The sequence below is a fragment of the Castanea sativa genome, chromosome 11 (genome assembly GCF_040712315.1).
Source record: "Castanea sativa cultivar Marrone di Chiusa Pesio chromosome 11, ASM4071231v1".
NCBI lineage: Eukaryota > Viridiplantae > Streptophyta > Magnoliopsida > Fagales > Fagaceae > Castanea > Castanea sativa.
Window position 1 is genome coordinate 70,428,439 of NC_134023.1, and position 16,480 is coordinate 70,444,918.

The 16,480-nt window shown below is 33.7% G+C and overlaps 2 protein-coding genes across 2 annotated transcripts; both read left to right on the plus strand.

The window, feature by feature from the left end:
• The first annotated feature begins 3,449 nt into the window (after positions 1 to 3,449).
• On the plus strand, positions 3,450 to 6,658 carry LOC142617069 (uncharacterized). Its single transcript, XM_075789760.1, has 5 exons — positions 3,450 to 4,767; positions 5,305 to 5,447; positions 5,490 to 5,686; positions 5,842 to 6,331; positions 6,428 to 6,658. The coding sequence occupies exons 1-5, from the start codon at positions 3,450 to 3,452 to the stop codon at positions 6,656 to 6,658; spliced, it is 2,379 nt and encodes a 792-aa protein (XP_075645875.1).
• A 2,904-nt stretch (positions 6,659 to 9,562) lies between these two features.
• On the plus strand, positions 9,563 to 11,882 carry LOC142614447 (hypothetical protein At1g04090). The gene is made up of 2 exons (XM_075786967.1): positions 9,563 to 9,923; positions 10,163 to 11,882. Exons 1-2 carry the CDS (start codon positions 9,656 to 9,658, stop codon positions 11,722 to 11,724), a joined length of 1,830 nt encoding a protein of 609 aa, XP_075643082.1. The 5' UTR covers positions 9,563 to 9,655; the 3' UTR covers positions 11,725 to 11,882.
• Positions 11,883 to 16,480: the final 4,598 nt, after the last annotated feature.

The following is a 16,480-nucleotide window of genomic DNA, read 5'->3' on the forward strand; positions in this document are numbered from 1 at the left end:
TGGTTTATTTTTGTTATTGCTTTTTTTTTTTTTTATGCAACTGTTTAGATAATTGCACTTTAGAAAAAAAAATTATGCAATAGTTGTGCCAACAAAAATAATAATGGCATACGATGTAAGTTAGAGTTTATTTATAAACATTTGTCATTTAGAACATATATATTGTTTGTATCAGTGAGCAAACTGTTGTGTTGATTCTCAAAAATAAATAAAACTGTTGTATTATTTACTAATTAATGAGACAGGCTTCCACCTGGGTTCAATTTTTCTTTTTTAGTTATTTTATATTTCATTTTCGTAGTTGGACCCTTCCTTCTCTCCAGTTAGTCTAGCTAGCATAACCAAAATAGTAACTATCCGACCCAAAAACTTAACCAAAAAAAAAAATATTCACAACGGTAATTATATTTTAACCAAAAAAAAAAACTATTTTACCACCAAAGAATAAAAAAAATCTTGTGTTATTGGAGAAACTAAAACTAAATTTTTTACAACTACAGTAAATTGGTATAAATATCAGTTAACTGTAGCAAGTTGTTAAAAATATAATATAATATTTTATTGAGATTATATCTCTTCTTTCAATTAAAAAACTCAAATACCACCCCACACCCTTGGTGCGATAGTCACTCCACAAGTATAAGTGCTTGTGGGGTGTGGAGGGTAAGGGCCGGGGTTCAAGTCTCCAGGAAGGAGCTTCACACACATATACAATTAGATTAGGCTAGAGTAGAATTCTATCTTGTATCACAAAAAAAAAAACTCAAATTCTCACTCTTCTTTATTATTTTAATGAGTTGTTTATATTATTTTAAATGAAGTGATAAAAAAAATAGAACATTTGATATTTGGTGTATTGTAAAGGGAGATAGTAAAATAGATAAAGTAGTTTTTTGATATATTAAAAGCTAAAATTTTTAGCACCACCACTGTGAATGCTCTAAATTAAATAAATAAATAAAAAAAAAACAACAACAACAACAAAATCCTAGTCAGCCTAGTATTAAATATATATATATATATTATTTTGTTTTTATTTTGTTTTTATCTTTGATGATAGATGATTGTATCTTAATGTATTTAGAAATAATAATTTTGTGTATTTATAATTTTTTAATACTATATGGATGTTTTTCTTTATACTCCGGCCCCTGCTAGTTTAAAATCCTAGATTCTCCCTAAATTCATACTATTAGGTAACTTATCTTATATATCAATTACATAAAATAAGTGTGTGAGATTGCAAAACCAATTTCCATGAAGAACACACAAGTGTGCAAGATGGTACATGCCCTCAGGCATTAACCTTCTTTCGTTTTCATTATGTGATGTGTTAAATTGTTAATAAAGGATTAAAAAAATAACATAAGAGTTGTTTAATCATATCTATATTTTTATAATGGCAAAAATTGGATCTAGTCTTCTAATGTACTAGACTCGTTAAGATGATGACACATGTCCACATTTGATTATGTGTTACTATTGTTATGGGTCTAAGTTCGTTATTGGAGGCATTGGACTCAAGCCAAGTCCAAAGTTTAATTGTATCTGTAAAACAAATTTTTTTTTTATATAAAATAAAATAAAATAAAAACACTTCAGCAAATTCTTTGTGGTTATAGCTTTTTATTTTTTTAAGAACAATTTCCTTAAGCCAAAGCTTTGTTTAATCATTAAAATTGGCATACAAAGTTGGTGAAATCTTAATGAGAAGGGTTTTTCTTTATTTCTTCGATGAATTACTCTTTATTAACGCACAAAAAAATATTTAAAAAATAAAAACCCTTAAAGGATCGGAATACCAAAAGTTGAAGTTAGAAAGGGAAAAAAATTTCTACATCCACAATATTTTTACAATAAATCTTAGCTAAAAGACTGTTATAGTTGAAGAAAAAATTGATATCAATAATAGACCCAAATTAAAACTAGTAACAATCTCTCAACTAAGATTTATTTGTATAAATTTTATGTTATCATCACAATAGCCAATTGATTCATCAAACTTTAGGAATTTGCTGTTGCACAAGCACCGCAACCTTCTTTTTTGGGTCATAGGTTGAGGCTTGCCGTGAATATTTCACACGAGTATTGCTTTATATAGATACCTACATTATGTAATTTCTCTCTTATTGGTTGATGCTCACCACCATAGCGTTTCAATGTCAATCAAGTAACCCAACATTTCATATATTATTCATAATATATCACAAAATATACAAACAATTATTTCCGTGCATATGTACTACATATATATAACGAATGTATTTTTTTATTTAAATTCCAATTAATCATTAAATATTTGATACTTTTTAAAGTACACCCCTCTCAAAGGTAGCTTTTTAACAAATCTCTAGAATATATATATATATAAAATTTGTTTTCGGTGGAACACATGTTATTTTGCATAATGTAACTAAACTATGTTAGGAACTTTATCTGCACTTGTGTTGTACAACATTGCAGTGTATAGCAGCTAAGCAAGTGTCACGTGTGTGTTGTATTAGCATTGTAGTGCATAGCAGCTAAGCAAGTGGCACGTGTGTGTTGTATGAATTAGTAAGGGGTTAGTCAGTGAGGAAATGACTAGCATTCTTTTAGAGAAGGTAGTTACATAGATATAAAGGGAGGATTGAATTTGTATGAAGGTAAGCAATAATACTTCAAGCATTCTCTTACTCTGATCTCTCTATCTTTCTATGGAGGCTTGGTCCCCTTGAAGTGACTGCATTTTTCTTTCTTTTCCAATTCCCTATACGCAAAATCATAACATTTGGTATCAAAGCAGTGATCAAAGATTGGGCAACATGACTGAGACAAGATCAAATTCCCAAAATTTCAAAAAAATTACTGCTTTATCCAAGATTACTGACAACCATGAACAGACCCTCCAAGAAATCAAGAAGCAATTACAAACCCTCACCACATTTATGCAAAAGTGGGCTGATTCTAAGGAGTAACGTCAACAATCACCACAATCTAAAGGGTATTTGGTTAATGGTACAGTTTCCAATGAAGGCCATGAACATTTACCACTTGGACCAATCAAGAATATGAGGCTTAAGTTTCCACAATTTCAAGGAGAGGATCCTACTTGCTGAATATATAGAGCCAATCGATTTTTTTCATATCATAACACTCCTGAGCATCATAAGGTGTTAATGGCTTCATATCATCTTGATGGTGAAGCTCTAATTTGGTTTCAAGAGGTTGAACAAGCAAGAGGGTTTGCAAGCTAGGAAGTGTTTATGCAAGCTTTGTAGACTCGATTTGGGACCACTGCCTATGATGACCCTATGGTAGCATTGACAAGACTCAAGCAGATGACTTCTGGGGTGGCTTAGAAAGGTAATTTCGAAATTTTGTCTAATAGAATCATAGGGTTATCTAAGTCTCACAAATTAAGTTGTTTTTTAAGTGGGTTAAAGGATGAGATAAGATTGCCTGTTAGAATGTTAGTTCCTAAAACCCTTAATGAAGCTTTTGGGTTAGCCAAGATTCAAGAAGAATATGTTAACAGTAGTAGGAAAGGATTTAGAGGTGTAATTGATAATGGGAAGGCCTCAATTTTGGGTACCCCTAAATTGGAAGCTAAGGTGGAGCCAAGAACTAAGGTTCCATCGCAGAGGTTAACTAATGCACAAATGGAGGAAAGGAGGAAAAAAGGGCTGTGTTACAATTGTGATGAGAAGTGGCAGATGGGGCACAAATGCAGGGGAGCTAAACTGTTTTTGTTGGAGAAAATATCCATGGAAGTAGAACCTAGAGCTTCAAGTGTGCAATTGGTTGAGATTTCTAATGAAGAGGTGCTGTTAGAGCCTCAAGGTGCATTTCAGAGGAGTGGGGTTGGCAAGGATGGCTTTGACCTTGCTAAGATTACTTTATATGCATTAGTAGGGTGCTCTTCTTCTAAGACCATGAGGGTAAGGGGAAGAATCAAGAAACAAGAAGTGGCATCTATTATTGATTCTGGGAGCACCCATAATTTCTTGGATGCTTCTGTGCTACCAAGATTGCAGCTACAACTTGATACCTCTCGGGTATTAGAGGTTAAAGTAGTTGATGGCACAATCATCAAGACTTTAGGTAGCTGTCCAAGAGTCACTATCACTATACAAGGGTATCAGTTACTCATAAACTTTAATGTCTTACATTTAGGAGGTTGTGAGGTGGTTCTTAATACTCAATGGTTGACTACTTTAGGGGAGATTAGCTGGGACTTCCAGTTATTGACTATGAAATTTATGTACTTAGGTAAAAGGGTGTTTTTGCAAGGATTACAAACTGCTTCATCAACCATTTCAGAAGCTGCAGAGGCTAATAGGTTTCTTAGTGGTTCAGAAAGGAAAGGCCTAGTGCTGCATATCTCAACATCTCCTATAGTTGTTACTGCCCTTGCTCAGTCTCAATTGCTTGATGTGCTTGCTGCTTTGTTGGTTGAATTTTCAAAAGTGTTTGTTGTTCCCACTGGTTTACCACCTGTCAGTCATGAGCATGGCATTATCCTCAAGAAAGGCTCCCAACCTATCTGTGAAAGGCCTTACAGGTATCCTTACTGCCAAAAATCTAAAATTGAGAAAATTGTGAATGAGTTGTTGGAGTTGGGTTATATTCAGCCTAGCCAAAGTCCATTTTCTTCACCTGTTTTACTTGTAAAGAAGGTTGATGGTAGTTGGAGGATGTGCATTGACTATAGGGCTTTAAATAAGGCAACCATTGAAGATAAGTTTCCAATTGCAGTGGTAGATGAATTTTTGGATGAACTAGCAGGTGCTTCCATTTTCTCTAAACTTGATTTAAGGTTAGGTTATCATCAAATAAGAATGAAGAGCGAGGATGTCCCCAAGATTGCCTTTAGAACTCATGAAGGACACTATGAGTTCCTAGTTATGCCCTTTGGGCTAACTAATGCCCCTTCCACTTTTCAAGCATTAATGAATTCTATTTTTAGACCTTATTTGAGAAAATTTGTTCTAGTATTCTTTGATGACATCCCTGTTTTCAGTAAGTGCTTGGATGATCATGTTTCTCATTTAAGGACTGTTTTAAGGGTCTTGCTTTCTCATCAGCTTTATGTTAAGCAATCTAAATGTGTCTTTGGGTGTTCTAAAGTAGATTATTTGGGTCATATAATCTCTGGAGAGAGTGTTAAGGCTGATCCTAAGAAAATTTCTACAATGCTCTAGTGGCCAATACCAGAAAATGTGAAGGCTCTAAGGGGTTTCCTAGGTTTGACAAGGTATTATAGAAAGTTTATTAAGGGTTATGGCTCAATTGCTTAGCCCTTAACTGACCTTCTTTGAAAAGATGCTTTTCATTGGGATGACAAGGCTTTGGCAGCATTCACCAAGTTGAAAGTAGCTGTGACTCAGCCTCCTGTGCTATCTCTTCCAGACTTTTCTAAACCATTTGTCATAGAGTGTGATGCATTTGGTTGTGGTTTGGAAGCTGTATTAATGCAAGATTAGAGACCAATTGCATTTCATAGTCAGGCTTTGAAAGGGAAGAATCTTCATTTGTCCACTTATGAGACTGAGTTGCTGGCTTTGGCTACTACAGTCAAGAAGTGGAGGTCCTATTTGCTTGGTAGGCCCTTTGTGGTTAGGACTGATCACCAAAGTTTAAAGATTTTGTTGGAACAAAGAATTGCTACTCCATCTCAGCAAAAATGGCTAGCTAAACTATTGGGGTATGCCTTTGTAGTGGAATATAAAAAGGGCAGTGATATCAAAAGATTGCTTCCCTTTACATGCAACATGTTTTGAAGCTCCATAGTATGCCTACATCTATAGTTAGTGACAGGGATGCTACCTTCACTTCTCTGTTTTGGTCTGAATTGTTTAGGCTTCAGGGTACTAACTTGGCTATATCCTCAGCATATCATCCTCAGTCAGATGGGCAAACTGAGATTCTTAACATGTGCTTAGAACAGTATTTAAAGGTTTTCACCACTTCCTTTCTCACTAGTTTAAAGTTGTCTCCCTTTAAGGCTTTGTATGGTTTCCCTGCTCCTAAGCTGCAAGCCTATATTCTTGACATTCCTAGGGTGGATGCCTTGGATTCCTTATTATGTCAGAGACAAGTTTTTTTGGACACCTTGAAGACTCATTTGGTTGCTACACAAGCTAGAATGAAGTTTCAGGCAGATAAAAACAGGCAAGACAGATCATTTGAAGTTAGGGATTGGGTTTTCCTACGATTGCAGACATACAGACAACAGTCTTTGGCTTCCAAGGGGAGATGGAAGCTTTCACCAATGTATTTTGGTCTGTTTCAAGTCTTACAGAAGATTGGTCCTGTGTCATACAAGCTGGATCTTCAACCTGAATCAAAAGTTCACCATGTGTTTCATGTTTCTTGTTTAAAGATGAAGCTAGGATAGCATGATACACCTATCCCTACCTTACCACCTATTGATGAGTATGGACAGGTACTCTCAGAACTTATTGCTGTGTTGAAGACTAGGACAAAAGCTTTGAGATCTCGGGTCATTACTGAGGTTTGGTTCAATGGTTGGGCTTTTCAACTGCTAAAGCTACTTGGGAATCCCTGCATTAGTTGCAACTTGCCTTCCTCACCTTGTGGGCAAGGTGCTTTGAATGGGAGGGGTAACATTAGGAACTTTATCTGCACTTGTGTTGTACAACATTGTAGTGTATAGCAGCTAAGCAAGTGGCACGTGTGTGCATTGTAGTGTATAGCAGTTAAGCAAGTGGCATGTGTGTGTTGTATGAATTAGTAAGGGGTTAGTCAGTGAGGAAATGACTAGCATTCTGTTAGAGAAGGTAGTTACACAGATATAAAGGGAGGATTGATTTTGTATGAAGGTAAGAAATAATACTCCAAGCATTCTCTTACTCTGATCTCTCTATCTTTCTATGGAGGCCTGGTCCCCTTGAAGTGACCACATTTTTCTTTCTTTTCCATTCCCTATAAGCAGAATCATAACAAACTACATCCTTTCCTCCCAATGTATGCATTTTCACGTGTTTATAAATTTTTTCTAAACTCCATAAAATACTTCGGATTTATTTTGACTCATTTTATTCATTGTTTATAAATTATGGAATTTTGTGTTTCTCATGGCAGTACGGATTTTTTCATAATTCGATAAAGAAAAAGTTAATTGATGCTTTAAAGGCATTGATTTAGGAAATTCAAATTTTTTTTATAGAATAAAAATCAATATATTTTTTTACAACTTTTTATATCTCCCATAAATATAGTATCAAAAAATTCAAATGGGCTAATAAGAGCTTCCATTAACCAATTCCATTCGATAATTAATTATAATGAGGAGGAAGATTCAAAGTCCAAATTTCCTAATAAAGGAAAACAATTTTTGATAATAAATTATAGGAAAAGGTTAACGGATGCTCTAAAAACTTTTATTTAGAAAATATTTTTAGAAACTTTTACAGGAAAAGAAAAAGTAACTAACTTTTTTTTATAGCTAGTTGCACACACTACACAAGTTACTCTTTGTTGAACTTTGTACATGTTATTGTGTGTGTTTTTGGTCTGACCTTTTATATTTTTCATGAAAATAGTATTAAAACTTTTCTAAGATGATTCATTAACAAATAGGCTAAGAGCACCCATTATCTAGATCCGTTCGATAATTATAATGAGGAGGAAGATTCAAATCCCAACTTTGCTAATAAAGGAAAACAAGTTGTGATAATAAATTATAGGGAAAATTTAATGGATTCCCTAAAAGCATTTAATTAGGAAATATTTTTAGAAATTTTTATGAGAAAAGAAAAAAATAACTAAATTTCTTGCTAGCTTTTTATATTTTTCATTAAAATAATGTTAAATTTTTTCTAAAATGATCTATTAACAAATAAGCTAAGAGCACTCGTTAACCAGATCCATTCAATAATTATATTGAGGAGGAAGATTCAAATCCCAACTTTGCTAATAAAGGAAAACAAGTTGTGATAATAAATAATAGGAAAAATTTAATGGATGCCCTAAAAGCATTTATTTAGAAAATATTTTTAGAAATTCTTATTGGAAAATAAAAAGTAACTAACTTTTTTGACAACTTTTTATATCTCCTATGAAAATAGTATTAAAACTTTTCTAAAATGATCCCATTAACAAAAGGGTTAAAAGTACCCATTAATTAGATCCATTCAATAATTACAACAAAGAGGAAGATTCCAGTCCCAACTTTGCTAATAATGGAAAACAAGCTATGATAATAAATTATAGGAAAAAGTTAACAATGCCTAAAAAACTTTAATTTAGAAAATTTTTATAAAATTTTTATGGGAGACAAAAAAATAATTAACTTTTTGAATAGCTTTTTATATTTTTTATGAAAGTGGTATTAAATTTTTTTTAAGTAATTTATTAAAAATTGTTCTAAAAGCACTCGTTAACCGTACCCTGAATTATAACGCTCTTTGCTACATTGGATACCATAATTACTAAATAACTAATAGCATGTTTTGGAGTTTCCCAAAACCAAAGCATATGAATAACATATTGGCCATAACATTTAAGAGTGAAGACAATATAGCAGTCGGTGGACGGCGGTATTAATTCATTTAAGAATTTTCTTGCTAAGTACATCTTTAATTTGAGTGTTTGATTCTTCTCAAAAAAAAAAAAAAAATTGAGCATTTGACTAATCTTGCACATGTTAAATGCAGCCGAAAGAGAAATACCTTATGCATGATATTGGAGGCTTTAATGATAGCCTTTAGGAAATTTCACGACGGCAAGGCTAAGTTTTAAGTAACTTTAAAGTCTCAACTTTTAAAGCAGTGTATATTTATCTCTGCTGCCATTTTTGTTGTACTACGTTTCCAATAGATACTTATACATATTGTGAAAGAAATAATGTATATGGAGGTACATCTTAATCCTTTTGATTTTGACGTAGATAATTATTGGAAACTCATTATTGAATTTTTCTAATTATATTATGTTGGGAAAAGTTAATAGATATCCTAAAAGTATTAAATTAAGAATTTAAAAAAAATAAATAATTGTAAAAAAAATAAATCATTTTCTTTTACAATTTTTTTAAGTTATCCAAAAAAGTAGTGCTAAAACTTTCTCAAAATAATTTTTTACTTTAGATTGGATGGATAATTATTGTTGTACATAATAATGATCCTACACAGACTCGACATTATCAATAAATGGCCTCCCAAATACAGCTGAAATAATCGATCCTACATTTTCTTATCAAAAAAAAAAAAAAAATTGATCCTACCTTTTTTTTTTTTCCTAGCATGTAGAAGTTATTGTTTTGATATTAATATTTGTATCAAGACAAGCTCTTGGGTATAATTTATTTGAAGATATAGATAATCCAGCAAAAATACGTATGCCATATATAATATATGTGGGGACTGTAATATTACATGCCACGTAAATAAATAATGTATCAATCTGTAGCTATGAAGATGTGTGCTCCAGCTCACAGTTAAATAAAGTCTTATGGAGTAGATGAATGACAACGACTAATGTTAATGTTCTGTATATAAATATGGGGGTAAAAGGTAAACGAAAAAGTGCAAAGAGTACTAACAAAGCAAAGCAACTTGTTGTTTAAAGTGTAAAGTGAAATTGAAAGAAGTTTGGAAGCATTTATTCTAGCCAATCTTTCTTGCACGATTCAGCAACCTAGTTGAGTGAGATGGTCCTTTTAGTCCCACAGTGTTTCACATATTATATTCAGCCAACACCTTTAGCAAAATATGCTTCTTGTCTAATCCCTTTATTCCTTATAGTAGTAATAGGAGATTGTTTAAATCTCCATCTTTCTTCTCAAGTTTCAGCAATGGGGAATTGTCTTTCTCTCTCTCCTTCTGTAAAGGTTCTCTCTATCTCCAAGAAGAACAAGGCTTCTTTGCCCATTGATAACATTTTCAAGCTTCCCTCTCCACTACCAACTTGGCCACCAGGTACCTCTTTCTAGCTACTCTCAACAAGCTCACTATTCCTATATTGTTTTTGTTAGCAAATTTCAAAATTTTGGGACTAAAAACTTTATCTTTGTTGTGTACTCTATATAACGTTCACAATTATGTCTTAATCTTAAAATTTTGGAGTTGGTTAAAGATCTTAACAAATTAATCAGGACCGGCTACATCTATAACTTTGTATATCCATTACAGTGTTAGTGTTGTATGTTATATAATAGGTAATGGATTTGCAAGTGGAGTTATCAATTTGGGAGGATTACAAGTGCGTCAAATATCATCTTTCAACAAAGTTTGGGCGACCAAAGAAGGTGGTCCAGACAACCTTGGAGCAACATTCTTTGAACCCTCAAATTTACCACAAGGATTCTTTATGCTAGGTTCTTATAGCCAAGCAAACAATGAGACTTTCTTTGGAAGGGTCCTTGTAGCCCAAGATGACTCAGGTGGAGCTTTGAAGAAGCCACTGGATTACACTCTTGTGTGGAGCAGTGAGTCCTCGAAAATCAAGCAAGATGGCAATGGCTATATTTGGTTGCCAACACCCCCAGATGGTTACAAAGCCGTAGGCCATGTTGTCACGAGCTCGCCTAACAAGCCATCCCCAGATCAAATTAGGTGCGTTAGATCTGACCTCACTGACCAATGTGAGGCTCACGCGTGGACTTGGGGTCCAGGTAAGGATAAGGATGATAATGGTTTCAATGTTTATAGTTTGAGGCCCAGCATTAGAGGGGTCCAATCCCAAGCTATGGGAGTTTCTGTGGGTTCATTTTTAGCCCACATTGGTGGGGTTACTTCTCCTTTGTCTGATATAGCTTGCTTGAAGAATGCCAAATCCAATTTATCTTCTATGCCTAATCTAAAGCAAATTGAGGCATTACTTCATACCTACTCTCCATGGGTATACTTTCACTCTGATGAAATATATCTACCTTCCACAGTTGATTGGTTTTTTGGGAATGGGGCACTATTATATAAGAAAGGGGAAGAATCAAAGCCTGTTCCAATTGAGCCCACAGGCTCAAATCTCCCTCAAGGTGGTTCAAATGATGGTGCATATTGGTTGGACCTTCCAGTTGATGAAGGGGCTAAAGAAAGAGTCAAGAAAGGAGACTTAGGAAACTCCCAGGTTTATGTACACGTAAAGCCCATGTTGGGTGCTACATTCACCGACTTAGCTATATGGGTCTTTTATCCATTTAATGGGCCTGCAAGGGCTAAGGTTGAATTGGTCAATGTCCCATTGGGGAAGATAGGTGAACATGTTGGTGATTGGGAGCATGTGACCTTAAGAGTCAGCAATTTCAATGGGGAGCTACAAAAGGTCTATTTCTCTGAACACAGTGGAGGCACTTGGGTGGATGCACCAGAGCTAGAGTTTCAAAATGGTAACAAGCCTGTGGCCTATGCATCATTGAATGGGCATGCCTTTTATTCAAAGCCAGGGCTTGTTTTGCAAGGGAGTAAGGCAATAGGAATAAGAAACGATTCTGAAAAGAGCAATTTGGTCATGGATACTGGGCTGAGTTATTCAATAATGTCAGCTGACTATTTGGGTTCAGCTGTTGTTGAGCCACCTTGGTTGAACTATTGTAGAGAATGGGGTCCAAAACTTAGTTACGATCTTGCAGAGGAGATTAAGAAGGTGAAGAAATTACTGCCAGGTCCTCTTAAATCTGCTTTTGACAAATTTATCAAGGGCCTACCCAGTGAAGTGTTGGGTGAGGAAGGGCCCACTGGGCCCAAGATGAAGAACAGTTGGAATGGAGATGAAGTTTAATGGGTTAGATTTGTTATGTTATTTTAAAAAAAATATTATTACTTTTATATTCTTGATGTAACACAAATAATTTATTGCTTACACAATGAAGTTATGGACTTATATTTATGTGTAAAGATTGGGATTGGGATCTAGAAAAATGCATTTGTTACCTCCAAGTTGAATTTGTCTAAGCAGTTGCAATCTGTCAACATCTTTAACTGTGACATTTCCTTGTAAACATCACACACACACAGACCATCTTTAACTGTGACATTTCCTTGCAATCTGTCAACATCTTTAACTGTGCCTTTTACGAAATTTTAGGGCCATTCAATTTAATAAGGTTTTGTAACAAAGACCAGAGTACACTTTTTTCCCTTATGTTTGATTTTGAGTCTTTAGTAGTTTGTACGGTAGCATTATCAAATTCGGTTAATCGCCTATTAATGGGATAATTAATAAAAAATTAAAATGGCAAGGAGTTGGTTAATCATTATCAATACTTTAAGGGTTAAGATTATGTTTCACTGTTTTAGTAGATTGGAATCGTTAAGATAATGACATATGTCTACTTTTGATTATATGTTGTCATCACAATGCTTTCACTGCATGAAAAATTATTATGTCTACTAGAAGATAGTCAAAGTAATCCCTCCAACTAATAAAATGTTTTTTTTTTTTTTTTGAAGACCAACTAATAAAATGTTATTACCTATACAAATATGACATCACTTTGTGATTTTTTTTTTCTTATACCGATAATGATTTTTTTTTTTTTTTAAGAATACTAAGTATTTCTCTCCCTTGCATCTATACTTTAATTGCATCGGTAAAGGGTATTATTGCTTTTTCTGAAAAAATAACAGTTTCCATAAGCCAAAGTGTTGGTTAATCATCATCAATATTATAATTGCGCCCGTAAAGCCAAATATTTGTGATTATTGCTTTTAAACAAAATTTATTGGCATCCAAAGTGGATCAAAGTCTTAATAAGAAGAAAAGTATGTCCAAACTATTATTGTATTGTTTGACAAAGATTTTTTTCTTTCTTGGTTTCTTCCAAAAAAAAAAGAAAGACTAAGATTTTTTTTTTTTTTGTAATACTCTTTATTAAAAATAATAATTAAAAAGAAAACCCTCAATCGATCGGAATACCGAAAGCTAGAATTTGCCACCTAAAAAAACTGAAAAAGAAAAAAAAAAAAAAAATACTGTCATTCCTTAGTTGGGTTTGGAAATCTCAAGGACACAAATTTATTTAAGTTGTTTTTTCACAATCATGTGTCAATTTATAATTAACATTTAACATAATATCACTTTTACCTAGGATAATCACTAACACCATTTGTATTTTACACCAAATCACTACATATCAATTAATAGTTGTAGTGGGTTCTAAGTTAACTTAATGGGTAAAATCTTTGACGGTTGAATGATAATAAAGATTTATCATCAAGATCAGATGTCATAGGTTGAAATTATCTCAACAACAACAACAACAATACTAATAATAATATGGCGTAAATGCACTTTTAGTCCCTACATTTTGCATTTTTTTCATTTTGGTCCCTATATTTTCATTTCACAATTTTTAGTCCATAAATCAATTAACGTATTCCATTTTGGTCCTTACCGTTACTCACTTAACAGAAATTGCTGATGTAACAAATAGAATGCACTATTGGCATAATAAATACTGACATGGTGAATAAAATAATGTTAAAAAACATATTTGGCATTTAAAAAATGTAACGTCATCATATTATTTTATTTTATTTTATTTTTTGATAGCATCATTTTAATTTTTTTTTATAAGTCATCTCACATAATGTTTGAACAAAAAGAAAATTAAACTAAAAAAAAACATTAAAATCTAATAACTAAATAAATAAATAAAATCATTAGATTTCATTATTTTTCGGGAAGAACACTTCTATTCTTTCTTCCCCAAATCCAAAACATGAAAAGTCAAAGGTACCTCTCTCTCATTTTCAAAGAGAGCGGCTTGAGATCTGAATTGACAGAGGAGATAAAGTGAGATTGGGTCACTGCTGTGAATTCATTTGGGTTTTGGCCTTGAGGGTTCGAACCATTAAGAACATCAGCTTGGGATTTCGGTCTAAGAGGATGGGTTAGAGAGAAAAAGGTGTGGAGAGATGGCGAAAGACCAAGTCAATTTGAAGAGAAGTCATTGCCAAGTGGTGGTTGTGAGCAGCAGAAACTGGTTTTCTGCTCCAAAGACATATCTGGAAACAGAGGTGGAGTGCAGGTTTAATCTCTCTTTTTCACTCAACTCGAAATGACCGAGACCCATGAACCCGACCATTAACGACCGAACAGCACACACCAGCACCACCACCAATGGTGGCAGTTGTTATCACTCTCCCTTCCTTTTTTGTTTTGTTTTCTATTTCTCTATTTATTTTAATTTCATTTGTCTTTTTTGTTTTGGGTATGGCCGAGGCTCTTTGTTTTTTTGCTTCCTTTTTTTTTTCGTTTGTTGATTAGGTTTGGTTGCAAGAAGCTGATGAATGTGTGTAAATTCGGATTGCTTTCAAAATGGGTGTAAATTCGAATGAATGTGTGTACTGTTGAAGTGTTTATGTTTTGAATTTTGAATTGTAAATATGTAGGCTTAGATGTGTGTGGATATGTGTGTTTGGGTTTACATGTTTTATGCGTTTCCTTGCTGGATTTATAGATTTGATCTGCTGGAGGTTTTAGGTTTGTGGGTGTTCTTGTGTTATGGATGTTATTGTATTTGTGATCTTGTATTCCAGTTGTGTTTTGAGTTTGTATTCTTAAGATTAAAATTTCTGGGTTGTGTTCATGTTTAAGATGTAATTAGATCTGAATTCATGTTGGGGTCATCTCCGGCGGGATTGGTCCAATGAGAGTGAAAGCTCGGATTTATGTTAAAACACAAGAGCTATTTAGACCCCCAAATTAAAGTTACGGCTTAATTGATTTTACACTAACTTAATACTAAGTGTGGAATAGTGTAAATGCGAGCGGAGAAACAAACAAGCTACTCTAATCCATAATCATAGCAACACAACAGTATAATGGAATGTAAAAGAGTAGGTAAGAGAGATGCAAACACAAGATAATACGCCGATGTGTTATCGAAGGGGAAACCGAAGAACTCGGCGAAAAACCTCACCGCCGCCCTCCAAGCAGTAATCGATCTACTAGACAATCAGTTGGGATACATGGGTTAGCAAGAGACGCTCCACCAGATGTACCTGAGCCCTCCAATTTCCTACTCCAACAAGGCTACTCGGAACCGTGTTTTGTCTAGCTCTCCGGATTCTGCAATACGCCCAATTGCATCCGCCAAAACTTGGCTTCTTCCAATATTTCCCAGCAGCACCAAATCCTCACTTGACACTCTGAAAGGGTGTGATAAGTGTTTGGGCTATCAACGTCTCAAGGATTTAGAAATAAAGAGGTAAGAGTAGAGGAAAATCACAAAGAATTGTGTGTAGAATTGTAGGTATGACAATCTCACACTCTCAAGGGTGGAGGCTGGGATTTTCTCTTTTGAAAAGCTCTCTACTCAATATGTGGGTAAAGATGGTATATATAGTGTGGTTGAGAATGTAGTGGAGCAGATAGGACAAAATAGCAAAACAGACTGTTTCGCAAGTGTCTCGCGGGAAGGCCTTACTCGCGAAAACCAACTGTCATCATCTGTCATGACTCTTCGCATTCCAGTCATGTGCAGGGCACATGCATCACTTCACAGGATACTTGGTCGCAAGATACCCGCAATAATTCTTCTGCCTTTCAAAAGCTTGAGTCTTCACACTCTTTCTCTCACACACAACCCTTACAATACAATCCCACAAAAAATACAGGGTATAAAAGATTGAATAAAATTACAATCAAATTTGGCACGGAATTAAAACCAATAAAAAATAGTTGTAAATCACAACTTTATAGAGAGCGTTGCTAGAGAGATCCAGGGAAACGAGAAAAGGCAACCAGTTACAGATTTGAGATAGGAAATTTATGTTTTTGTCGGTAAATTTATTTTTCCTAGGTTTGTGTTCATGTGATTGAATATTTTGGTTTTGTGTTCTTTCTTGTTCATGTTTAAGATGAGACCAGATCTGAATTCATGTGTATTTTATGTTCTAATTTTTTTTTCATTTTTTATTTTGTTAAAATAGATAAATTAAGTTTCAAAATCAAAATTTGATGTGAATGCTTATGTGTCTTTTTTAATCATTATTTTATGCCGACGTGGCATTTTTTAATATTATTTTATTAGCCACGTCAGCATTTAATGTGCCAACAGTGCACTTCGTTTGTCACGGCAGCAATTTTTGTTAAGTGAGTAAAAGTAAGGACCAAAATGGAATGCGTTAATTGCTTTAGGTACTAAAAGTGGTGAAATGAAAATATAAAGACCAAAATGAAAAAGATGCAAAAAGTAGGGATTAAAAGTGCATTTACGCCTAATAATATTTGTAATTAAAAAAAATGTCTAAACTTATTAAATAAATGTCAAAATGCATAAATACTTCATAGGGTTTGGGTCTGTTGCAAACTAAATTTATTCTATATCTCTATGAGGTTTCTATTTTCATTTAACTATCAAATAACACCAAAAAACTAATCCATGATAAATGAGACATAAATAGCAATAAAATTGAAGACTTTTTTTTTTTAAACGAAATCTGATAAATGTTTAAACAGCAGTATATTTCTTTTCTTTTATTTTATTATTTTTATGTGTTTCATTTGACACAAATTATTTGATACTCAT

Bases quoted from the DNA above. Each gene is read 5' to 3' on its own strand.
- LOC142617069 (XM_075789760.1), top strand. From the start codon at position 3,450: ATGTTAGTTCCTAAAACCCTTAATGAAGCTTTTGGGTTAGCCAAGATT. The intron at 5,448-5,489 runs GTATTAATGCAA...TTTCATAGTCAG, and splicing joins TTGGTTGTGGTTTGGAAGCT to GCTTTGAAAGGGAAGAATCT. The intron at 5,687-5,841 runs GTATGCCTTTGT...TGAATTGTTTAG, and splicing joins TGGCTAGCTAAACTATTGGG to GCTTCAGGGTACTAACTTGG.
- LOC142614447 (XM_075786967.1), top strand. From the start codon at position 9,656: ATGGTCCTTTTAGTCCCACAGTGTTTCACATATTATATTCAGCCAACA. The intron at 9,924-10,162 runs GTACCTCTTTCT...GTTATATAATAG, and splicing joins ACTACCAACTTGGCCACCAG to GTAATGGATTTGCAAGTGGA.